The following is a 26,930-nucleotide window of genomic DNA, read 5'->3' on the forward strand; positions in this document are numbered from 1 at the left end:
ACTGAAAGGAATGGGGAAGACACCAGAATAAAATGGTGGGAGAGTGGAAGAAGGACAAACTAGAAGGTGAAGCCAAGTGGGTGGGGAAGGGGGATTGAAGAAAGAAGCTGGGAGGTGATAGGTGGAAAGGGCTAGAGAAGAAAGGAATCTGATAGGAGAAGAGAGAGGACCATGCAAGAAAGGGAAGGAGGAGGGCACCAGGGGAGGTGATAAGGCAGGTGAGGAGAAGAGGTAAGAGACCTGAGTGGGGAATAGAAAAAAAGTGAAGAGGGAGGAAGAATAATTACCGGAAGGAGAAATCGATCTTCATGCATCAGGTTGGAGGCTATCTAGTATGAATATGGGATGTTACTCCTCTACCCTGAGAGTGGCCTCATCGTGGCAGAAGAGGAGCCATTGACTGGCATGTCGGAACAGGAATGGGAATCAGAATTAAAATGGCTGGCCACCAGGAAATTCTGCTTTTTGCGCATGGAGTGGAGATGCTCGACAAAGCGGTCCCCCAGTTTACGTCAGGTCTCACCAATGTAACGGAGGCTGCATTGGGCGTGAAAAAGTCCCCCTTAAACTTTTCACTGCTTACCTTTCACCATAATCTCTGGTTGGAGTCTCACCCAGCCTCAGTGGAAAACACCTGCTTTTGTTTACCCTATCTATACCCTCATAATTTTGTATACCTCTATCAAATCTCCCCTCAGTCTTCTAAACTCGAGGGAATAAAATCCCTATTTAATGAAAAAGGATCGTGTGCCTTCTCGGCATATCTGATGAATAAACTTTTGTCAGGCTTCCAGCTGGGTACAGGTATCGATTTTAATCAAAGTTTCATGACAAACTCTGCCATCTTGATGAAGATGGCAGAGTTTGTCATCAAAACATCAGTTAAAATCAATATCTGTTTCTGGATGTTCTCTGTAGCCCGAGAAATTTTATTTGTCCCTATTCAATCTTTACCGATAAGTCAGATCCTTCAGTCCTGGCAACATCCTTGTAAATTCTCTCTGCACTCTTCAATATTATTTATATCTTTCCTGTAGGTATGTAACCAAAACTGTACACAATATGCCAACGTAGGCCTCACCAATGTCTTGTACAATTTCAATATACCATCCGAACTCATGTACTCAATACATTGATTTATAAAGGCTAATTTATGAATTGCAAAGTTTTTTTTACAATCCCATCTGCCTGTGATGCCACTTTCAAGGAATTATGGATCTGTAATCCCAGATCCTTCTGTTCTACCACAATCCTCAGTGCCCTACCGCTCACCTTGTAGGGTCTACCCTGGTTGGCCCTCCCAAAGTGCAATTCCTCATATTTGTCTACATTAAATTCCATTTGCCATGTTTCAGCCATTTATTCAGGTGGTCCAGATCCCACTGCAAACTTTGATAGCCTTCTTTGCCGTCCACTACACCCCCAATCATGTTGTCATCTGCAAATTTGCTGATCTAATCATATTATCATCCAGATTGTTGCCAAAGATGACACATTAACAATGGACCCAGCATCGATCCCTGCGGCACACTCCTAGTCAAACGACCCCGGTCAGAGATGCAACCATGTACTACCACATTCTGATTTGTCTTGCGAAGCCAATGTCTAATCCAATTTACTATGTCATCTTAAATGCCAAGTGGCTGAACCTTCTTGACCAGCCTCCTACGCGGGACCTCGTCAAAGGTCTTGCTAAAGTCAACATCCACATGCAGTTCCTCGAGCATTTTGTGCATGTTGCTCTCGATTTTGAGCATCTGCAGATCTCTTGTTTGTGTTTCCTTAAGTGCCCTTTTTTACCCCAAAATGAAATGGTACAAAAAGAATCATTAATTCAATATAACCATGCCTTTCTAATAGTTGGAAAATGTTAGTATTTGTGTTAGATTTCGAGTTATTGGATTATAAATCATATACCTTCCTTCCGGCCTCGTTGTTGTGGAGATTCATTAGTGGTCTGCTTGAAGAAGCACCTTTGCTTCTTTCTCTTACATCCACAAATGACTGGGAAAAGGCAACGCCATAGGCTATGTTATCTGAACAGCCTGACCACTGGAAACCTAAGCACATCGGTAATGAGAAAATATTGTGGATTAGAATGAAGGTTTGCATAATTCATTGAAAGTAATTTGGATATTTCTAAGGTTAAGTTATATAACAGAAACAAATTCAAAATTTACAAGTCATAATATTATCCATTTTCACAATTGGTAAGATAGTGGATTAATTATTGTTCTGTGGCGGCCCGCACACGCGGGACTCGAACCGCCATCGGGAGCCACGGGCAGAAGTGGTAGCGGGTTTGGAACTACCTGCTCAGGGCGGACCTTCCGGGGACAGTCTGATGTCACGTTTGCCCAGCGGGTCGCAGGGGCTCATGGGAGGGGAGATTTAAGTGCGCGTTTTTGAATCAGTAAAGGCATTCTGAGTTCAGCTCTCTCTGCCTCCGTGTGTTTCTTTAGCAGTGCATTTGCACGCGACTACATTGGTGACCCCAACGTTCCAGACAGCATCTGGAACCGGCGACTCAGCGACCAGCCATGAGTTCCAGCGACTCGCATAGCGCAGTCTCTGTGAAGCTCCCGACTTTCCCATGTTTGGTTCAAGCAGGCTGAGGCCCAGTTCAATATCAGAGACATTACAGCCGACGCCACGCGGTACTACTACGTGGCCAGCACGCTCGACCAGGAGACGGCAGGCCGGATCATCAACTTCCTACGCCAGCCACCAACGGACGACAGGTACTAAGGTTAAGGTGCTCCTGATCCGTACCTTCGGACTCTCCCGCCATGGACAGCCTGGGCAACCGCACGCCATCCGAGCTCATGAATGATATATGATATTATGATATGCTGAATGATATTATGATATCATGAATGATATATGATATTATGATATGCTGGTGCTCATGGGCGGCCATAAGCCGTGACTTTTATTTGAACAGTTGTTCCTGGAACAGTTGTTCCTCGAGCAAATGTCAGAGGACATTCGCCTCCTCCTCGCGAGTGAGAATTTCAGCAACCCACGCAGGGACGCGGCTAAAGCAGATGTCCCTTGGCAGAGCAAGCAATGTGGAGCAGCCTCCATTGGCCTAGCCACGATCACGCGCCCCAAAGCCCAGGCCCTGCAACCGAAGCCGTCGAGACCCACAGGGGAAAAAGATGAAAGTTCGGATCAATCTATCACCAAAGATGGGGCTCAGGCACATGCCACTGCCGTGCACCATGTACTTTTCTGAGAAACGCCAGGGCCAGCCATCACTAATGGCTACGATGGCTGGCCACCGAGACAGCCTCCTGTACCTCTGGGACCGACACTCCGGACAACGCTTCCTGGTAAACACCGGGGCCGAAGTCAGCGTACTCCCCGCCCCCCCCCGAGCATGGACACTCAACGCGGTCCCAGGCCCTGAACTCACCGCTGCAAATGGCACCAGTATTCGGACATACAGCCCGTGAACTACCTCACTGCATTTCGGGTCCAGCCGTTTCACATGGACTTTCACGTTGGCAGAGGTGTCACAGCCACTACTGGGGCAGATTTCCTTCGAGCAAATTGACTCCTGGTCAACCTAAAAGTCCGGTGTTTAGTCCACGCCGAGACGTTCCAGACTTTCCAGCTCGGAGAAGCCAAGCTACCGCCCCTCCACCTGGATTGCGTGATCCTCTCGGGTAACGAATTCGCCAGGGTGTTGGCGGAATTCTCCTCCATAGTCACCCCGCAGTTCTCCACGGCCGACCCCAAGCACGGCGTGCAGCACCACATCCCCACGCAAGGACCGCTGCTGCACGCCCGAGCTCGCAGGCTCCCACCCGACAAGCTCCACCTCGCCAAGGAAGAGTTCCGTAAGATGGAAGAGATGGAAATTGTATGCCGCTCAGACAACCCGTAGGCATCCCCGCTGCACATGGTGCCCAAATCCGCAGGAGGATGGAGGCCCTGCGGAGACTACAGAAGGCTCAACCATGCCCCAACCGCCGACAGATACCCGGTACCCCACATCCAGGACTTCACAGCGAACCTGCACGGAGCGACGATCTTCTCAAAAGTCAACCTGGTCAGGGGATACCATCAGATCCCAGTGCACCCCGACGATGTGCCCAAGACAGTCCTCATCACCCCGTTCGGGTTGTTCAAATTCCTGAGGATGCCTTTCAGTCTCAAGAATGCAGCCCAAACTTTCCAAAGGCTCATGGACTCGGTGGGACGCGGCCTGGATTTGGTTTTCATTTACTTGGACGATATCCTGGTGGCCAGCAGTTCGCACCAAGAGCACGTGGCACATTTGCGCCAGCTGTGCCAACGCCTGAGTGACCACGGACTGGCAATCAATCCGGCGAAGTGCCAGTTCAGGCTGACAGAGATCAACTTCTTGGGCCACAGAGTCAACCGACATGATGCAGTTCCCCTACCGGAAGGTCCAGGCCATCCACCAATTCCCCAAGCCCAGCACGGTCAAGGGCCTGAAGGAGTTCGTAGGGATGGTCAACTTTTATCATCGGTTCGTGCCGGTGACGGCAGGCATCATGAGACCCTTGTTCAGCCTGATGGCCGGCAAGGCCAAAGCTGGTAGCGGACAGATTTCTCTGGCACGGTTTGTGCAATCAGGTCGGACACTGGGCCAGGACCTGCATACACTGCCAGACCGCCAAAGTCAAGCGGCACGTGAAGGCTCCCCTCCAGCAGTTCCCGCCGACGCACAGGAGGTTCAAACACATCCACGTGGACATCGTCGGCCCCCTGCCAGTCTCCTGGGGCGCCAGGTATATCTTTACCATGGTAGACAGATTCACCAGATGGCTGGAAGCCATACTGCTCGCAGACACGTCCACTGAGTCCTGCTCCAGGACGCTCATTGCAAACTGGATCGCCAGGTTCAGCCTCCCAACGGACATCACTTCCAACAGAGGGGCGCAGTTCATGTCTGGTTTGTGGGCAGCACTGGCGCAGCTCCTGGGCACCCAGCTGCATCACACCACAGCGTACCATCCCCAGTCCAACGGTTTGGTAGAGTGATTCCACCGGCATCTCAAGTCGGCCCTGATGGTGCACCTCAGGGGTCCCAACTGGACAGATGAGCTTCCCTGGGTCCTACTGGGCAACCGCACAGCCCCCAAGGAGAACCTGGACACCTCCTCAGTGGAATTGGTCTACGGCGCCCCCCTGACGGTCCCAGGCGAGTTCGTATCAGTGGCCCGAGTTTCGGAAGAAACTCCAGCAGCGGCGCTAACGAGGCTGCGGGACAAGGTAGGGACCCAGGCACTGGTCCCGACCTCCAGGCATGGTCCCACGCCATCCTTCACCCCTAAAGACCTCTGAGACTGTGAGTATGTTTTCATTCGCAGGGGCATGCACAGGTCACCTCTACAGCGGCTGTACGAGGGACCCTTCAGGGTGATCCAGCACAACGGAACCACGTGTGTCGTGGAGGTGGGTGGCCGAGAAGAGACTTTTACAGTGGACCGCCTCAAACCAGCGCACTTAGACATTGAGCAACCAGTGAGGGTACCCGCACCAACCGGCAAGCCACACAGAGTGGGGGCTCCACTCCCCCAATGGACATTTCTGGGGGGCGGGGGGGTTGTGTGGTGGTCTGCACACGCGGGACTCGAACCGCCATCAGGAGCCATGGGCAGACACGCGGTAGCGCGTTTGGAACTACCCGCTCGGGGCGGACCTCCCAGGGACAGTCTGACATCACGTCCAGCCTGCGGGTCACAGGGGCCCATGGGAGGGGAGATTTAAGCGCGCGATTTTGAATCAGTAAAGGCATTCTGAGTTCAGCACCCTCTGCCTCCTGTGTTTCTTTAGTACGGGGCCCATGGGAGGGGAGATTTAAGTGCGCGATTTTGAATCAGTAAAGGCATTCTGAGTTCAGCACCCTCTGCCTCCGTGTGTTTCTTTAGTAGCGTGTGTGCGCGCGACTACAGTTCCGTATTTGTTTGATTATCAATGCTTTTTGGCTTTTCTGTTCTTGAAGGTATTGATACTTTGTGGAATGCATGTAAACATACAAAAACATCTTGAGGATTATCACATTCAGCATATCTAATTGATTTTGTAATCTCACATGCCATGCTCTGAAATCCTGGTAATGTTGCCCCTTGGGATGCCCAAAGAATATATACTAGCCACTTGAGAAAAATTGCAAAAAATTTATCACTGAGTACTTAAGTATTAAGCTTGACAAACAGTTCCATATGCTAATGATTCTGTATAAAAGATTATTCCTTGCAAGTAGTGGTATTCTACCTAAGGTCTTTAGAAGTAGTTGGTATTTGTTTGAATGCATCAAATTCTAGTCTTCCCCACTAACCCCCACATCACTCCCAAAGTTTAGGGGAAAAATACAGCATTGTCCTTTCTAAACCAGGGCTAGGAAAGCTATGGAAACTTTAACCTGATACTTCAGCAAAGCAGAAAACAATAATATGTTACATTTGGTTTCTTTAACTTTTTCTTATTAGCTCTTCATTTCCAAGAAAGGATGTTTTCATTTGCCTAATCATTTGAGTAAATTTATAGAGTACATAGGAAACAGTTTACTTCAGCTGTGAGTTTTAATTACACAATCCATGTGATGTCTTTCATCTTAGCTTTGAATTGGGTTTTAACTGATAAACATTTGCTTTGTTTTCCCGTCACCATCTATGGTAGCTGTCTAGCCTGACTATCTTTCTTAGTAGTTTTTAGACAGCTGCCCTGAATTAAACCAGAAAGATTAATACCACCCTCTGGAAAATAAAAAAAATGATCAGGACTGCACATTTTTGGATAAATGTTAAATACGGAAGATGCCAATCAAACACACATTTTCACAAATACCACAAGATGTTTGTACTTGCATTAAGTGGCTTGCTCATTCCCTTAAACGGGCATAGAGAACTGACTTTAGTCTGAGACACTTCTTTCAAGTTAGGGTGGCTCATCATTTTCTAGGAGGAAGCTGGTCTTATAACCCACAGCTGGTGAGTTGTCCAAACAAGTTATGGGATATGCAGGACTTAAGAGGAAGAGGATATGACTGAGCCATCCTCTTTAGCTGTTGTGTCTCAAATACATCATAAATATTAAGACTCCTCAATGCAGTTTCATCTGCGTGACACAGGTACTGGAAAGGTGGAGAGTGGCCTCCTGTTATTACTAGTCAGTGATATATGCCTTACCCTACCTGTGGCTTCTCTCTGAAGTACAAATGCATAAATGATGATGAAACACAAAGAAGGGAATTTTCTTGGGTGCTTGTTCATTCAGGATGAATACTAGCACTGGTTAAGTGGAACATTTTCCCTCCCAGGCAATGAGAATCAGCATGAAACACTCTGCCAGACTAAGAATTGGTTTGTTACTCTCTCCCATACTCTTTTCCCCAACAACTAGCCTTACTCCAATCTGAGTTGGGACCTAACACAAGTCAAAATACACTGCTGCTGGAAATATTACATTTGAAATAGAAATACATATATGCTGCTAGACTTGTTCAATTTTTCCAGATTATACATAATTTACGATGTACAGCAGGATCTGGATTGAAATTGATAAAACTTTATTTACTGAGGTCCTTTCCCTTTTGACTAGTTAAGAACATAGATCCTTACGGGTGCAAGGCCAATGGCTCTCATTACAACAGACAGTCCTAGATGAAGCAACATTTTTGTATTTACCATCTGGGCTCACTCCGTGGACTGTGCGATCACATCCACACTTTTCCAGCTCTCCACTACTACAGGCACGGGTAACTGCAAAGGCCACTCCAGCAGATGAGATTGCATACACAAAGGCTGCTTCTCTTGTTCCTGCATTCAAAGAAATGACACTGGTTACTTAACTGCATTACAGACATACATACATGGAATTAATAGCACCTGCAGAGAGCAGAAAGCAATAGATGGATCCAAGTTATATAACCAGTTCTGTTTTATTATCAACCCAAAGGTATTGCAGGTACTTACACCAGTTAGATTTCAACTGGATCTTAGCATTTAAAATAAAATTCTTCAGTTCTGCCTGATGATGAGCCTTCCCATGCCAGTACTTCTGAGATGTCCTTGTTAATCTTGGCTTCCCTTTGATAAACTTGCTACATTCCCCTCTATGTACTTTGTTTTGGCCCTCACTCCCTCTCTTCCCAGCCCAAACTGATACAGTTCCCATTGTCCTTGCCATAATAACAAATGGATTCTTCTTCTTCTCCCTCTCTGCCACTTAAAACTCACTTGCTTACTTATTTATTTTCTTACTAACACAATTCTGATGAAGGGTCATCAATTCGAATCCACTCCTCACAAACCTGCCTGAACTCCCTGCATTTTGCTTTTGTTTCTGACATTTAAAAGCACTGTGTGAAAGCTACATTTGTTACAGTTTTGTTAAATAACATTCAAACTTTTTTCTCCTTTACAATGGTCTTTTTTCATTTGTATTGTGATTAAGTGCATAACTGATACAACTTGGAACTAGAAGTTTTGGAGTCTGTTATGATAGCTCTAAAAACTCCAACATCTGCAACAGTCATCACACAAGCCTTCTGCCAGGACATAGTGTTAAACCAATTGACCTGGCTGGGCACATGATAGTAGACCTACAGTAGCACCAGTTTCTACACAATTTTTGGCTTGCTTCTGACATTAAAACTTAATTGTCTTCTATTTGCTTGCAGACTATTTAGGAAACACAGTACAAGGTTGCTAGCTTCTATGATTGCCTGAATGGCCCTTATCACCACTTTCCTCTTTCTTAACATCTCCATCACCTCCCTTCCTCTCTCCAAAAACTGGTTTAAGACCATAAACTGTAGCAAAACTAACCCCCTTAATAAAGCCAACTACTCATTGATTAATTATTAATTGATGGGCCAACAGATATACAGAAAGGTGCCGGGGAAAAAAGCCAGTAATATCATAAAGGATCCCACCCATCCTGCTCATGGACAGTTTCTTTCACTCCCATTAGGGAGGAGGCCACGTAGCATCCACACAGGACCGCCAGACTCAAAAGCAGTTACTTTCCCCTAGCAGTAAGGCTGATGAACACCTCCACCCACTAACCCATGTCGTCTTTATCATTTCCTGTCAGAGTCATCTTATGTTCAGACACTCCTGTACCTACTGTCACTTTATGTACAGTACATATAATCAATCTATGTATATAAGCTATCTTGTGTATTTACATTTATTGTATTTTTATTATTATTGTGCTCTTTATCTTAGTGTGTTTTCTATGTGCTGCATCGGATCCCAAGTAACAATTATTTCATTCTCCTTTACACTTGTGTACTGGAAATGACATTAAACTATCTTGAATCTTGAAAGATCACTAATGTTTTAGATCATGTTACTTTAGTGGCTGGTGGGTAAGAATGTGAAGCTGATTAAGGCATGAGATGATAGCTGAGAATGAAGCAGTTCCATGCTATTATACACAACTGTAATCTTATTAAACTAGAACTAAGGTTTCTTATTACCAAATTTAAGTCTGTGTTTCTGCTTTGAACATTGCAAATAGATTTATTTTAATCCTTATATTTCCTTTCCTTCTCTCTGATAAGTGCTAGGCTGCAGCTCAAAGAGCTCCCTTTGCCTTGTGGCATTCCACACAAGTAATTATTTTTCATTTGTAAGCCCGGAAATTAGCTGTTGGGAACAGTGGGCACGATAGGCACCACAGCTGACAGACACCAACCCAGCCCTCATATGAAATCCACATGTGCATTTGCCACCGAGGCTCATTGGAAATTCTGGCTGATTTTTCTTTCCCATATCCAGAGCTGCTGAAGCCAACCGGAGTAGCTGGACAACCATCAAGGACATTCACTCAGTGGCCACTTTATTAGGTACATCTGCTTGTTAATGTAAATATCTAATCAGCCAATCGTGGCAGCTACTCACTGTATAAACGCATGCAGACATAGGGTCAAAAGGTTCAGTTGTTGTTCAGACCAAATATCAGAATGGGGTTGAAGTGTGATCTAAGTGACTTTGACCATGGAATGATTGTTAGTGACAGACAAGAGAAGTTTGAGAATCTCTGAAACTGCTGATCTACTGGGATTTTCACTCATAACAGTCTATGGAGTTTACAGAGAATGGTGTGAAAAACAAAAATACCTCCAGTGAGCAGCAGTTCTGTGGGTGAAATTGCTTTGTTAATGAGAGAGGTCTGAGGAGAATGACCATATTTATTCAAGCTAATGGGAAGGTGACAGTAACTTATATAACCAGACATTATAACCGTGGTGTGAAAAGGAGCATTTCTGAATGCATTAACGCATCGATCCTTGAAGAGGATGAGCTACAGCAGCAGAAGATCACAAGCATACACTCACGTGGTCACTTTATTAGGTATAGGAGCTACTTAATAAAGTAGCCTCTACTCGCCATCAGGGAAGAAGCCACACAGCATCCATACCAGGCCCACCAGACTCGAAAGCAGTTACTTCCCCCAAGCCCTCAGGCTAACCAACATCTCTGCCCATTAACCCACCCCACCACCACTACTTTATAATTTTCTGTCAGTCACCTTGGGTACAAATACTCCTATGCACTTTATGTACGTACAATCGGTCTATGTATATAAGCTCATATGTATTTTTGTTTGTTGTGTTTAATGCTACATTGGATCCAAGTAGCAATCATTTCATTCTCCTTTATACTTGTGTACTGAAGATTGACAATAAATAATCTTGAATCAGAGCTGAGGTCAGCTTATTCATTGCAGCCCCAGATTAATGGTTGAGGGTTTCTAACTCCTAATTTTTAAAGAGCTTCATGAGTAACTTTATCATAGATCTGATAACGTTGGGACCTTTTAATAGTGTTTAAACATAAAAACTATTTTCTATAAACTGAAACTGTCTTACAAGATTTTGTGCCAATTGGCCGTACCAGTTGGATTCTTCTATTTTAATTAAACTGTTTTCCAAAGCAAAAGTATTTTTTTTTCCAAGGGGGAATTTATGTCTTATTAATTATGGTCCTGGGCCTCAACAGCAGTGATTTTTTTTTAGCAAACTAAGAGTCTCTTCATTTACAAATAAAATTATTTTCTCTTAACAAATATTGTTCCAGATATATTAGAACACACAAATGTTATGAATAATGTTTAATAGGAATGTGATGCAACTTTTCCTTAAACATATGGGGTGTACTGGAATTCAATCCTCTGTCACCATAATTTTCACCAGTATTCTCCTCCAGCTTTTCAAGGACATTGGCAGTAATTTACTTCCTTTGCTTAACTGGCTATTCTCAATCAAGAGTTGGAGGTATTTTGTCATAGCTGACCATTCAACTGCAGAGCACATTTTAAAACAGTCTTACTAGTAGCCTAATGTAGAGTTTTCAGCATGCATCTTTGGTTAATGATCAGGAGTATGTAACCTGACTAAATCTTTCCCTTTCCCAGCCCGATGATATTGAAAGATTGCAAAATTAGACAGTACCTTCACGAAAAGACCTTTGGCATCAATCTCTCCTAATGCTCTTCACTATGGGCTGAGGAACTGCATCCACTCTGGTTGCACTTTGTCCTTTGAGCTCAGTTGTCATTGTTCATTCCTGCACTAACTTCATCTATAGTTATTTTCCTCTGATGCTACTGACAGCAGGCCCAACTTCGGCAAAAGAGCAGTGATGTAAATTGGATGTTTCTGTTACATCTGACCCTTTTGAGCCCCCCCCCCCCAAAACAAGGATTGACAGGGGCTGATCAGAGGCACAGACTTGGCTATTAGGATGACAGCAGACTACTTACTGAATAGACCAGCAAAATGGTATGACATCTTTGGCCTGTGTAGACCTTCCCTGGTCCCTGGAGAAGATGCAGCAGCCAGGAATGAAGTTAATAAGTGCTGGTTTTCAGTGGTTCTTTCTGGCCCTATGAAATCCACTCCACACAGCCGATTTCAGTAATAATGGGTCTTTGAGTATTAGAGAAATTTCTCAAGGGCCTCAGCTAAATCAAAGGTACATTTTTTTTCAGTATTTCCCTTATTTTTGTCAACATACCAACTGATTCATTAATTTAAACAGTTTTTGTTTACATGACAGCTACAGTTGCTGGGCTATTAACTTTTCCATAACACCTCTTTTATTATGTATTTTTGTTGCTGTTTAATTTCAAGCACCCGGGTCAAACCAAGACTCTAGGTGAATTAGATACACCCTGACCCTGTAGTATACTTTCATCCCATTTTCAATCAATGTAACATTTTTCCATGTGCAACACTCACCCTAACACTTCCAAATAAGATTAGTCTATTCGACTAAATTAATATTGAATGTGGGCATCCTGATGCCATCTAGGAACTGGGAATGAAACTTAACGTAGGACCTTCAATGTTACCAGACAAAGGCAATGTCATCCATCTGCTTACTGCCAGACTCAGCACAAGTTTGTATCCACCTTACCCCTTAGTCCATTGTGAATAATGCTTAAAATTGCTTTTTCAACAATGCGTATAAATTTAAAGCACCAATGGACTGTGGCACACATAAGTAATGGTGCTAAAATACTTCTTTGTGCTAACAGTCATAGTTTGCAGCATGAATTTAGAGTGCTTAGCTTAGACTATGATTAATGAAGTGTTAAAGTGTTGCATATACAACTAATTAACAAATTAGCATTTGGAAATATGAGACAGGAAGTATGAAATCTACTGTTAAGTGGGTACTGTGAACATAAATTACAGCACAATTTGCTGCTATGACTGTTGGTATTCAGTTAGATATGAATAAGAACCCTCAATGGCTGGTAAATTCCCTACAGGTGTTGAATAGATGAGGATATATTAATCTGCACTGAGTTAGCTTAATTGAGCAGGATGACAATAGGAGTGTTACAAATGGACTCAACACCCCAGGGGTGGAAAGGGAAATAGAACAGTCACAGTTTCAATTCATCACTCTAATATAACTCGTCCAGTTAAAAAAATGTATATCATTTTGTGTGAATTGGTGGAGCCATAGCAGTGATCAACCACTCTGCTCCCCTCCTCTCTCTGCCATTCTCCAATGGCTTGGTGATGCACATTAATACAAACACATTCTATTTTCAGTTGGCCATCAATAATAGAACAAAGAATGGAAATTGAGTATCTGCAGGGATTGATGAAAGACAGATGCAAGAATGGCCTTGCAACTGTAGAGGAAAGGATATCCATGTGACTCAAACAATGTTATGACGATGCCACCTTAAAGCAATATAGTAAAAGGATAAACTTCTCATTCTCTACTTTTGTGCATTTGACAGGTGCATTCCTCATCTTTTCACTTAGAATCCATACCTTCCCTGATCTGAAGGAAAGATGCATAAAATTGCTCTCTTGACCTGAATAACACACACAAAATGCTGGAGGAACTCAGCAAGCCAGGCAGCATCTAGGAAAAGAGTACAGTCAACATTTCAGGTGGAAACCCTTCAGCAAGTGTCCTGTGATTAGTTCAGGGTTAAGTTGGTGGTTGCTGGGCTGTGCGGCTTAAAGGGCCGGAAGGGTATTTTCTAGAAAGGTTTCCATCCGAAATGTTGACTGTACTCTTTTCCTAGATGCTGCCTGGCCTGCTGAGTTCCTCCAGCATTTTGTGTGTGTTGCTTGGACTTCCAGCATCTGCAGATTTTCTCTTGTTTGTGTTTACCTGAATTGACAAGTGTAAAGTCGAAACCCCCTTCCTCTACCCACTATTCCTCACAATGAAAGTAAATTGATTATTCACCTCAAGCAGGTCTATTACCATGGCAATTGTTCATCTGAATAATTTGTTCCTGGAAGCAGGGAATGAAGCCATTTGCTAAGGTGCTGGTCCTTGCTTTTCATGTCATTGTGCCATATCTGGACTGCATCATTTAAAGCTCATCAGCAAATGAATGAAGAGAGGACCTGTCTGATGTGTTTTCCTGACACGTAATAATAAATAGTTAAAAAATGGATAAAATATAGAAAGAAATTTTTAAGAAGGTAGAAGATCAGAAATAAGTGGACATCTTAGAAAGCCAATGTACTGTTGATGTTAAGGGCTAAATATCCTTATCCATTATGTGAAATTCAATCTAGTTAATACACACAGTAAAAAACTGACACAAAATAATTGATAACTTGGTTGTATTTATCAAGAATTTGTGAGATTGGAATAGTATGAAATACCACCAAGAGATTTTGTGATATGGGTCTGAATGAATACAGTGCACTGTAATACCCTCTACAGACTGAGATGGTGGTTGAAGCTGGGTCACAGACAGAGTTTAAATAGTGTCTAGATGAACACACAGGCGTTGGCATAGGAGGCGGTGTAGGATTAAGTGTTGGTCAATGGGATTAATATGTTAGGGTGCCCACTGGTCAGCATGAAAGAATTGGGCTGAATGGTTCCTTTCCATGCTCTATGGCTAACAGTATAACTTTGAAACAGAGGGTTGGAAGTAAGATTTTACTCCATTCAGAGTACAACAAGCATTATATGTATGTTTACTAGAGAGTTATGATTGAAAAGTATGGCTTAATGCAGCATCAGAACTGCTCAGTACCTTATCCGCATCGTGGTGGTGAGAACCTGTAGGCATTAACCGAAATTGCAAAAAAGGAAAGACTTGCACTTGTGTGGCATATTTAGAGAAACTTTCAAGGCATTGCAAAAGTCTTTTCAACTGATGAAGTAGTTTTAAAGTGTAGTCATTTTTGTAATGTAGGAATATTTTGACCTATTATAAATATTTTAGTAAAAAATGCAAACCAATTGAGTGCCAATTATGAACTCAAACCGTGCATAGTTACCTGGGTTTGGCATGCCAGGGATCTGCTGGTGCCAAAATAGTCCATGCTGTTCTAAAAACAAAGAATAAGTGTTCTCTTCCCTTTCATTTTTGTTCTAGGGAAGTCTGGAGTGATTGCGTGATTCTCATTTTCAGCTATATTACGCTTAAACTGCAAAATAAACTAAGTTTTTCTACCCAGTTCATGATACACTGGAAATAACCTGACTGTCTATAGCGGAAGATATGGTAATTTGAGCCATTAATTAGGAGTATGACACATTTGTCAGAAGAAGCATACAAAAGCAAGGACATTATGTTAAACTTAAGTAAAACATTGGGTTGGCCTCATGAAATATTATCATTTCTTGGCATCGCACATGAAGGATATCAAGGTCCAAAGAAAGGATATAGAATAAATTTCCTGGAATAGTATCAGAGGTGAAAAAGTTACAAGGTGAAATTAGAAGGATGAGATTTATTTTGCATGGAGCAGAGAGAGGAAGGATGCAATAAAGGTATTCAAAGCCATGAAATGCTTTGATAAAAGAAGAAATTCCTTTCAGCAGTAGCAAAAGAAAGCAGGTACAGTTGGCAAGATGTTAGCAAAAGAACCAGTAGTAACACAAGGAAAGAAATACTCAAGTTACAATGGCATGAAATGCACTGTCTGATAGTATGATGAAAGTGAATTTAATATCATTTAAAACAGAGAACTAGATTAGTACAGAGAGGTAAAATCTGGAGAGCTGTGGACATTGAGCACTGGACGAGGATCAGGTGGATAGATCTTTAGAAGGATCGATGGACAAAAATATGAATTCCATGACCTTTAAAATATCATTCTGTAATTCTATTAAAGTGGATTGTCTGAAATATAGGCTTTGACTCATGATCTAAATGCATAAGTGGATCCAGTTTCTAGGCTTGAATATTTTGAGTTGCCACATTCAAAGGAACCGGAGCATAATTTTAAAAAAGGCAGTATCTGCAGTGTTATGAGGAAAGAGGAGGAGATTGGCTAACTGATAGCTATTTTAAAGACCTGGCACCAGCAAGACGGTTGTATGTTTGTATGACTCATTGATTTAAGACCCGTCTCATGCCCTAATGAGCAAACAAACCATCCATTGTGGTTTGAACCATGTAGATCAAGCCAGTCCCTGAACTTGGGAACCTGATCAGTTTTCATTTTAAGAACCACGACAAAAATTGATCTGTGAACCTCACAGGAGGTGCTGAATAAACCAGGACTGCAGGTTCTGGTGGTTGTTAATAGACTTTCCTTCAGTATGGCGCTAAAACTGAATTTGTGCTGCAGTTTGTCTATGACTGAAGTGAATGGCAGAGTAAGGATCAAGGGACTGAATAGCCAACTTTTGGAAAAGGCACGTGTGCCAGTACTAACGTTTCAATATTGACTTCAGGCTACAAGCTACCCTTATCAACCCAGCGCTGATACAGTTAAGGAGACAGCAGAGCACTATAGCAACTATTAACCCTTCAGAAGTGTAAGGGGCCGAAAATAATAAGTGAAACATAATTGTATTTTTTAAAATTACGGTAATTAAATGAACATAAATCAATTTCGCCAAATGCATTGTCTTCACGTGTTAATAACAAACGAAATTTCATCCGGCAGAAATTCAATCAATGCAAATGCGTGACATATTTTGTGCTATTAACATGGAATCTATCGACCTGCAGCAGAACGTGTCCCCCACGGTTGCGGGTAACTCGATGTCATGAGAGTCAGTACCCAGCATGCGGCAGCAGGACGCGAGCTGCCAACACATTGTTTCCTTTTAAATAATGTCTGCATTTTACTGAGCTCAATTCCCTTTTGAACATTCACGGGGAAAGGTGGGAGATGGAACGAAGGTCCTCAACACATGCTGGGATGGGATGGACTGCGATGTGACAGCTGAGAGTCCGGCTGGCCGGTCCTCACCTTGCAGGGCTGTGTCATGACAGCGGAGGTCGCTCTAATCCATGGAATCCCACGCTCATCCATCCACAATGAGAACAACTGCCTCTCGCTTACCATTCCCTCCCGCAGTTCTATTAGATAGCGGCTGCCGGCTCCTTTATAGCGGCTCCAAGCCTTTCCGGCTTAAAAATGACATGGAACATTTTGGCATCACCCAGTAAATTAATGGTTGGCTCACTTCCAGGCCTGTTTCTCCCACCCTCATGTCCGTTTAGAGTATCTCACCCCCCCCCCCCGAACCCCACTCACTTTACATTCAAATTCACTTTAAGGTACGTTGTAGTACCCGTCTTCCTACAATTACAATACCATGAGCATTTCTGCTCCTGGGTGTTCACCCTCTTATGCATTCTTCCTCGATTTAAGAACTATGATGCAACATAGATGAGATCTTGGTTTGGGACTGTTCAATTCAATTGACCAACATGACGTGATAGTTGGACCTAAAGTACCTACTTATTTAAACAATTTTAGTTTCAGGTTTTGGACAATATTGGCAAGACCTGCAATTATTAAATAATTAATTCAAGGGATGTGCTCTTCACAGGCGGAGCCAGAATTTAATTTCCCATCTATTATTGTCCTTAAGTAGGTGACATTGAGCTGCCGCCTTAAACCTCAATGTGGTATACCAGCATTGCCCAAAATGCTCTTAGGGAGGGAGTTCCAGGACTTTGACCCAGTGAGTGAAGGAACAGTAGTATATTTCCAAGTCAGAATGGTCTTTGGCTTGGAGAGCAACTTCCCATGTGGTGTTCCTCATGTGCTTTGCTACTCTTGTCCTTATGGCTGGTAGAAGCTGTGGAAAATGTTGTCTAAGGAGCCTTTGGTAAGTTGCTGCAGTGCATCCTGTAAATGGTACAAGGTGCTGCTACAGTGCATTGGAGTCGGTGACGGGTTGTGGGTGGGGTGCCTATCAAGTGAGCTGCTATGTCCTATATGTATTGTCTTAGAGGAGTTGGTGGTGAGCCTCCTACTTGAACTGTAACAGTCCTCTGGAGAAAGTGCTCCCTCACCAGCTGTTGGGCAAACAGTTCCAGCATTAAAACAAAGTACTGGCACCTTATTTCTACGTCATGGTGGTGTGTGAAGTTGGAGGGCATATTAAGGTAGTGGTGTTCCCAAGACCTGGTTCCCCTTGAAGATAGAGGACTACCCCTGCCAAATTTTTTTGATAATTTTTTTTTTGCAAGGTTTTGCTGGGACATCCTAATTGAATAACTGTTATATATTTTGTAGATGATATATATTGTAACTTTGGTGTGTCATTGATGGAGGGAATGAATGTTTTGGATGATGGATAAGGTACCAATTAAATGCCTCATTAGTTCTAAATGGTATTAAGTTTCTTGACTGTCACTTACCCAGATATGTAGGGAGTATTCCTTCATAGCCTTGATATGCCAGTAAATGGTTCTGATCTTAAGAAGCAAGTTGTTAAGCTCAGGATACCCCATCTCAGACCTGCTCTATAGCTGCTGTATGAGGCTATTCCAGTTAAGTTGCTGGTCAATGATGACAGTTTGAACAGGACCCGCTGAATACATTTTCCTTTGTTATTCCCATTTATGCTAAGGTCAAGTGAAAATCTGCACGATTTGTTTTAAATAGGCTCCTGCAAAATGGTTTTGGGATACATTCACATTCTGTTTCTATTTCTATTTCAAGTCGTTTCATCTCCAAAGTACAAACCCAGCTGAAATCGGCTGACAACACAGAAATTGTGGACAAAGGGACCAGAACAATATACTGAGAAAAGGAGATGAAGGAGCATAGATAGAACCAGTTATTAGAATGGTCAGTATAGTTCAGCCAAGCGTTGATCAGCATGTTTACATGGATTATAAAGGAATCATGAACTCTTTCACAGTGCCCTCATGTAGCTGGTTTAAATGCAGGTTGAGTTGTGAGGATGGAGCAAACTGGCAAATTGCAGATTGATATGTCCACATATTAAATATTAAAAGTCTTCTGCCCCTCAGGTCAGAAGCTAATGTTCTCTGTTTGTGAAGGACAGATTTTAAAAAAATATAGTAAGATTATACCAGTATTAAAATGTTAAGATGTTCAGTTGACAATCTGTTATGTTTTAACATCTTCAATTAATTTGCACTGGCAACACATATATTGCAGGGCATATAGTACATGGACCTGGTGATGTGAAACCATCTCCTCAAGAAAGTCTCAAGCTTTCACTTGTTAAAATTCAAATGTTCCTAGTTCTGGGATTTCAAACTATTGTTAAATTATTCTTTATAAAAACAACTCTGTCCCAATGCAGATGCTGTAATTTGCTTTGCATGTAATACTTTAACAATGGTAAAATACTGACAAAGTGTCGCAAAGAAAAATAGAGAAGTTTTACTTGTGTATTGTATGTTTGAACATCCGTGTCTACAGGCATCGATAGTGTTATTCCTGGGGCCAGTTCTGGACATCCTTGCTTAAACTTGGCTAGCCTTAAATTTAATGTAAAACCTAGCACTCCAGGAATTCCAATGTTGAGTTTCTCAGATGTCTTCAGTGCATAATTTACGTGGTCTAATGTTTATTTTCCTACATGTATTATATTTCATTGCATATCTCCATCTTTGACTAAGCCTTCTCAAAGCCCAGGATTTCATTGTAAATCCTATTACAGTTACTGCTAGATGTTATACTTTCCAACCATCTCTTTTGATATCTGCAATTTCCTTCAGATCTCAAGCCCCCACAATCAAGTCTATCTGTTTTATTTTACTTGGAATGTTTTAAAGGTCTTACTAAACATCTGTCCCTGATTTACCTGCACTATCTGTGTAAATCAATGACGTCTTTCCTTTTATTAATATCAATATAATTTTGAGCCTTCCTTTCCAATTATAACCATTCTTGATCTCCTCTTTTTAATTCAATTTTTATTATCTCACATGATCAATATTTGACCTACATCAAATCTGTTCAGTATTAACATGACACCTTAATGCATTAATTTTGCTAAGTTACCGCTGCTGTTCTGTGTTTAACTGCTCAATTTTCTATACAGCTCCATGTACAACAACTATACAAATCATTTGGGAAAAAAATGCCCTACACAGGAATACAATCAGTCAAAATTTGACTTTGATATCTAGAAAGAAAATAATGATCGGTGAATAAACATAAGACCAAACCTCTGGTCACATGTGAGGAAGGTTTTAAAAGAAAAAATAGGGGTGAAGAGTCATATAAATGTACTTCCAGACTAAAGGGCAAGATGGTTGACAGGCAGATCCATGAGTTGTGTTTCAGAGGAGTTCCCAAACTGTTATTGTGCTCCATGAAAACAAAGAAATAGGATTCTGATGGATTTGAAGATGGGGCTTAGTATTTTAAAACTGAATCACTGAAGAACTCTGAGCCAGTATATATTATTGGCACTGGAGAGATGGATGAAGAGAATCTGATGCAAAGAAGAATAAGGGCAGTAGAATTTCAGATGAGCTCAATTGGAAGATAAAAAGTTTACAAATGATGATTAAAGTTGCAGATAAACAAAATTGAACTAGGGACAAGCAAAGGTTCAAGTGGAAGTGGGCAGTGTTGGTGAAAGAGTTGCCATTTCTATTACTTTCCAAGAATATTATTTCAATTTTGGGTGACTTCTGGAATTACTGTAATGACACCGTACATGAACGTCCTAGGGTATGATTCCCATTCTGTTTAGGGATCTGATAATAGTGTTCCTAATCCATCTGTGAGGCCACTGGCTTTTGTGTCTGTGAGGCTGTGTGTGTGTGCATGTGTTTTACTCCTTGTATCTTGCATCTTGTTTTCGTTAATCCAATGTGTTTTGTTGGTTAGAATGTGAAGCAAGCACAGAAACTAATAGATAATGAACATGCTGGAGGTACATGAGAAATGAGTCAGAATCTGAAATAAGAGGAGACAGAAATATCCTGTTTATTGATAGCTAATTAAAGCTATTGGTAACACAGGCAGCAGCAGACTAACTCCCCTTAAACCTATCAGTGTTCATTTATATTGACTTTGATGTAAATGGAAATCATGGGAATTTATCCTAGGTGGTTGATCTATTGTCACTTGTTTTAAGCACTGACTGAACTAACTAGGATTTTTTTGTCGAATGTTTGAATTATTAATATTAAACATTGAATTTCACTATTTCCCAATGTAGCTATGTCATTATCAGTGTTCTAAACGATTTTTCTTCCTCCTTGTTTTCCTGAATTTGTTGACCATTACTAATTTGCTTAAGCTCCAATAATTGTCCTGAAGAAGGGACTCAGCTGGAAATATTGACTATCTATTCCTTTCCATAGATGCGGCCTGACCTGCTGAGTTTTGTGTGTGTTACTTTGGATTTCAGGCATCTGTGGAGTTCCTCGTGTTTATGATTGGCAAGTCCATTCATCACAGAATCCTTTAAGTCCAATTATGCCCTCACCCAATTACGTTCTCCCAGAGCAAGCACTGCACCTTGTCCCCAAAGGTCTATCTTAACCTAGGATCCAACAATTTTTTTCATCTATGGGGGTTCCAATATTCACTGAATAAACTCATGGAGTCATCTGAGAAATTCCTTAATTTGGTTTTAGCTTGAAAATAAGATCTGTGCATAATCATTTGCAGTTTTGCACCCTTTTCTATTCTGTGCCTCTACATCATACATATCTTGTTAGTAAAACGTGTGTGTTTGCTATTCTGGATTGAATCTTAAGATTGCTATCAATGATCTACCATTCCCATTTCCGTAGTACAATAACCATAATGACACTATCAGTTGACATTTGGTTGTCCAAGAGTTTCTTTGGTGTAATTCTGCTTTCTTGGGACTTTTATCTCCTTTTAATTTTTCTTCTGATTCTGATAAGGGGCAGAAGCGTTCAAACATTCTCAAGGTTGTAAAGAACAAAAGGAAAAAGCTAAGTTACGATTGTCCTGGGCTGGGCTTCTTAACCTCTAGATAGCAGGAATGTGAGATGACTAAGGGAGATAAAGCATTCTGCAGGTTTGAAATCTTGGGGAAGAGTGAGTTACAGGAAGTGATATTATAATGTATCATGATTTCAATCCATGAAGAGGACATCATATTTGATTTTTGGAGAGCAAGAGTAGAAAGTTACAGAGTGTTGATAAATTAGAGACGGCCAAGAGATCAATCATTGAAGTTCAACTTTTATTGGTTTTCCCAATAATTTATTGTTTCCTGAGAGTGAGGAGTGCAGCATATTCCTGTACCACCTTTGTTCCATTCCAGGACTGCTACCACAGATGTGCACCTGCATTCATTCTCTGTGTTTCAATATTATTAATTTGTGGGTGATCATTACTCCTGTCTCAAAAGAGCTTTTGTTTCCACCTCAGATTATTGTCTTTGACCTGTGTGCATTAATTCTGTAATGATTGTTAGAGAGATAAAGCATGGAAACATGTCCTTTGGCCATCAAATCTGTAGGGATCGACGAGCAACCCTGATGAATGTGGATAGGGAATTCTTTACAATGGAATTCCTTTCCTTTATCATCCTTCAATTCTCTTACCGTATTCTTGGATTAAATGAGAATATAAGAATTTTAAACAGGGAAGCAACATAAAGAAGGCACCTTTTTTTCCCTCTTACAGATCAATCCCCCACATTTTTCAGCTTTGACTGCTAAAAGACATGCCGTCCTTAGTGGAACCCAATATCGCCAGGCTCTGTGATTTAATTTAGCTTCTCATGACAATATTATAACTGTGAACTTTCACTGATCCTTGCACTATTCTTGGTTCATGCCCTGGATTTGTTGCTTCTGATCTAAGCACCTTGTGTGCTATAACCCGGGATTACCGGGTGTAACCTCTGAGTACCTTGTGTGACCACTTTGCCGAAAACAGGCAGCGTATCGACGGTGGAGCAGTTCCAGCGGCGGTTCCTGAACTGGTGCTGACACTCCTCGATCGCCAGCTCGGCACCTCTCCGCACCGAGTCCATCACCTCCACATTCCGCTTACAGATCTGGATCTGTCGGTTTATCAAGCCTTTCAACTTCTCGCACGTTTCCTCGTCCTGAATACTGGCGATGGATGACAGCTTGGCCAGATACCTGTTAAAACAAAAAAAAAACAAAAACAGCGGGTTAGCAGAATCTACTTAAAACAGTAGGGAATTCAGCGGTCTAACATAAATGAGGGCTCACCGCAAGATAACAAATCAGATATGCCGCATTTCAAAACGAGTGATCTACTGGAATTAAAAATAAGAGATCTAGTTTATTGTTGAACTGATCTATTACAGCACACTCCATTTATCACAGCCTCAGAACCCCCAAACACATTCCCTGGGCCAGTGCCAACACTGTCTTAGCTGTATGTTTTGCCTGGAAATTTATCTTAAAAGTTTAGTATTTTATATTTAAGTACTGGTAAACACATTAGAATATGGAGATTCTAATCTGAAAAATTGTGCAAAGTAAGTTATTTGCAAATTTAGACTTTCCTAATTCGTCCCTTCCGTAACAGATGAGTTAAACGATATCAGAGAACTTTGTATGAGGTCGCGTTCTCTGTTATGGGAGAGGACGAGACCGTAAAAGCACATTAAGCAGACGATACCAAATTACTGTCAAACTTCGGTTTCTACGTTTATTTTCCAGCTCTCTTTGTATTTATTTAATGGACTTCAAAGAAAACATTGTTTTGATGATGAGCCGTATCACATAAATTATCCAGATTTCGCCGGTGCAGTTCGGGTTCTGTGCTCATGCTTGAAAAGGGACGTAAAATAATCATTTGAATTTCTGTAGCCAATTTTTTTACAACTTGAATTATTGACAGAAATACTGAGAATTGATTATGGGAATTGTGCATTTCAAATAATGGGCTGCACGTCACATTTATCGCGAAAGTTTCAAAACATGCATCGTATTGTTGAATAAACCCCAGAATGCTATATTCTGTATTCCGCTAATAAATATTTAGAGTTGAAAATAAGTTCTTAAAATAATATACAGAAAAACATTATTAAGACCGAAAATTGTAAGAAAACAGTACATAAACTGAAAGGTAGAAATCATCTTCCCTCGCTGTGCTTTTACAGTTCATGGGGAATCATGTCACTAAATTTCACTGCGGAAAAGGGACCTGCGGTTAATTACGGACACCCACCTTGCGGTTAATGAGTTTTCTCTCCATATACCAGCATGAAGCCTGCCGACACAGTTCACCATAATGTTGGTCACAGAACAATGGAGATTCTCGTTAAACTAAAATAATTCAGGATTCACAGAGCTCTCGGATTCGAAGTGTTACTGAATATCAACAGGCTCCTTGATCTAAAGGATTTAAACTTGCAGCCACAGTAAAATGTTTTGTAATTAAAGGGTTAATGATAACTCTGTTTTGCCTTCTGGAGTTTGGTACACTTTTATTTAACCTTTTAAACTCCCGCTCATCGCGTAACCAGAATTTAGAAGGACTCCCCATCCTGCGCTTTTTTGGGTAGGACACAGCACAGTAAATACAAATGGGAATAATGAGCTATCTGTTGTTTGAGCGGTTCGCACTCGGCATTATGACAGTGTACGAGGTCCTTGTTGTGCAAAGCTGACCTTCAACTCCCCCAAACAGCTCCCCCTCCTCCGATTTGCCCAGGATCGTTTGGAAAACAAATACCTTCTTTAATAAGACATGGGAAATGGACAGATCCACCTCTCTCACACTCTCTCCCTCTGCTTCACCCGTTTCTCAGATTTGCTCTCTTGCTTAAACAGGACGAAATGCTTGTTGCACAATAGCAGCGAGAGACAGAACAATTGCGTTTAATTTCAGCGCCCCATAAATCACATAAAACGCAAGCTGTGTAGATCCAGTATGCCATTCCATTGCGTTGCCTCTTTAAGTCACTTGTTGCTGGTCTAACCCATCTCAATTCCTGATACTCATTTTCGAAAACAACAACTCTGTACTCAGCCCTGCAGCCCCTTCTGCTAGATATGGAAGGATTATAAGCATGTTACTTTTCAAAAGGAAACTGAATACGGAATCAGTGCCATTTCATTTGACGGGACATCGGTACAACAGAGAGAAGGCGATTATACGTGGTACCACTACTTTATGACTATTCTCACAACATTTTGTTCACCGCTGAGATATAATGACGCGCTTCTTGAAAATAAAATTATTGGAATAAATTAGCCTTGGGTAAATCTTGATTTAAATACAAATGCCTGTCATCAGCCCGTACCTTCACTCACACAGTATGAATGAAAGAATGAAGATTAATTGAAAGCACGTATCTCCTGAAGTCTCGAACAGGTCTGCACAAGCCTACTTTTCTGTCACCCTCACCGATCACCCCACCTAACTAATCAAAAGTAAATGAATAAATAAATAAATAAATAAATAAGAATGATATTCTCCGCATCGAGGGACATCGCTCGTGGTTTGAGTGAAGCGAGGAAAACAACTTGCAAATGTAGTAACAGTAACTACACCGATTCGGTAAAATTATATAACACGGATCTTTTGAAATCGCCACATATGTTTAGTGTTTTGGAAGGGTGGTGCTATTTTATTGGGGAATTTTAGAAACTTAATGTCAACTTGGAAAACATTCATTCAGATGAATCTGCAGATCTGATTTAAAAAAATATATACTTGGACACAATAAGAAGAAAAAGTTTTTTTTTGTTTTTGTAGGACAAGGAGCGTTTGAATCTTACAGTCTCTTCACCACATGCATTCTGCCATCTGCACCACATCGCCTTCAGATGAAAGAATCAATAGTTTTCTTTTGCAATAACACAAACAAAATATTGTCATAATTATCAACACTTACAGCCAGTTACTAGCATTGGCCGACAACAGAGCCAAGATCAGGACGAGAAGCGAACGCAGGAAGCAGACCGGAGTCATCATGAAGAAACTTCAGAACCTAAAATCCAGGCAAAAGTATGTGTTCCCTCAACTGCAGACGAATGTTTAAATAAATGTTTCAGAATTTTCCCCCATTAAAAAAAGTTACAAAAAGAAACGACAAGTTTTCCAGGTTGTTTTGCTATAGGCTGACAGATATCTTCGTTCAAAGATCCACTTAATTTCTTTAAAAGTTATAATCAAAGAATGTCGTCAATATATATATAACTATTTACGGACGGAGAAATCGCCTCTAAGTGCTGTCTGAATGTGGCTATAAGTGATTTCTGGAGAAATGGCACGGTCGAGGGCTGTGCTGTGGGTTTAGCGGAGGTTCGGTGGAGCTCTAGCCCGTGTCCAAGCGAGCCCTGGTTAGATTGTTGAGGCAGCAGGGAGCGCTGCGAATCCCGGTGCACTGTCGAAGGCTGGTATCCGTGGGATGTTGCGCCTACGCTGGGTGAGCAGGAGACTGCGAAGCGGCGAGCCGAGCCCCGTTCGGATCCCTGATCGGGCACAGAGCCTCCCCCGGGGCGGGGAAGGCAGCACTCGGTTGGACCGGCCACCGCGTCAATCAGCCCCAAAGGCTGCTTCCATTCGCCGCTGTGTGTGGTTTCTGGATGAGTCACTGATACACTGACTGGAGCACCATCTGACTGAATACACTGGGAGATCGGAAGAGAAAAGCAGTGCGCCAGCCGGCAGAGGGAGAGAAGTCAAATAGAATGACAATCAATAGATTTCTCACCCCTTTGGAGCTCGCATTTCTCCCCTTAAAGACTCAGAACTTAGTCCAAACCAAATTCTTTTTGCCCTGCATTTGCTCGGTGGCAGACAACTCACAAACTTATACGGATATCCAATCCGCCGCATTTCATGCGAGCCTTCAAGAACCGAGCGCGAACGCTCTTGTGTGCAAAACACCAGAGCCAAACCCGAACCTGTTGTCACCCACCGTTCACACTTTCCAGCATGGATCATAAATTAGCAACCGAGAACGGTAGAATGGGGGGCCCTTTCTCTAATCTCTGGTCCAGCCACAAAAACGGGTTATAACTTGATTTCCTAATCTAGAGACAGAATAGGGCTCGTTAACGCACAGGCATCTGCCCAGAAAATGTAACTCTTTCTCTTGGTGCTCATGACAAGAGATGGGCTGAGGAAAAGATTCAAGGATCTGCTCAATGCCCCCTATGCAACAGATCACCCACTCCTAAGAATCGCTGGCTTCATAACCCACGGGAGTTGGGGAGCCGGGGGGCATCCAAGACAGGAACCAGAATGTCGAGGGCCTATATGAGCAGGTGAAGCAGAACACCATCTC

General features: G+C 42.1%; 1 protein-coding gene across 2 annotated transcripts in view; it reads right to left on the reverse strand.

Annotated features, from left to right (window-relative positions):
- Positions 1–26,117, reverse strand: part of wnt4 (wingless-type MMTV integration site family, member 4) — a 34,833-nt gene extending 8,716 nt beyond the window's left edge. Inside the window, exons 1-4 of one of the 2 annotated variants that reach the window (XM_063033377.1) lie at positions 25,533–26,117; positions 22,565–22,800; positions 7,665–7,796; positions 1,918–2,060 (exon numbers count right to left, since the gene is read on the reverse strand). In XM_063033377.1, the coding sequence (XP_062889447.1) occupies positions 1,918–2,060; positions 7,665–7,796; positions 22,565–22,800; positions 25,533–25,612 (591 nt within the window). In that variant the 5' untranslated portion in view covers positions 25,613–26,117. Of the gene's footprint in view, positions 1–1,917; positions 2,061–7,664; positions 7,797–22,564; positions 22,801–23,860; positions 24,149–25,532 lie in introns of those variants that run through there. The other variant, XM_063033378.1, reaches the window with a different exon arrangement.
- Positions 26,118–26,930: the final 813 nt, after the last annotated feature.

This window comes from Mobula hypostoma, chromosome 25 (genome assembly GCF_963921235.1).
Source record: "Mobula hypostoma chromosome 25, sMobHyp1.1, whole genome shotgun sequence".
In the NCBI taxonomy this organism is placed as follows: domain Eukaryota; kingdom Metazoa; phylum Chordata; class Chondrichthyes; order Myliobatiformes; family Myliobatidae; genus Mobula; species Mobula hypostoma.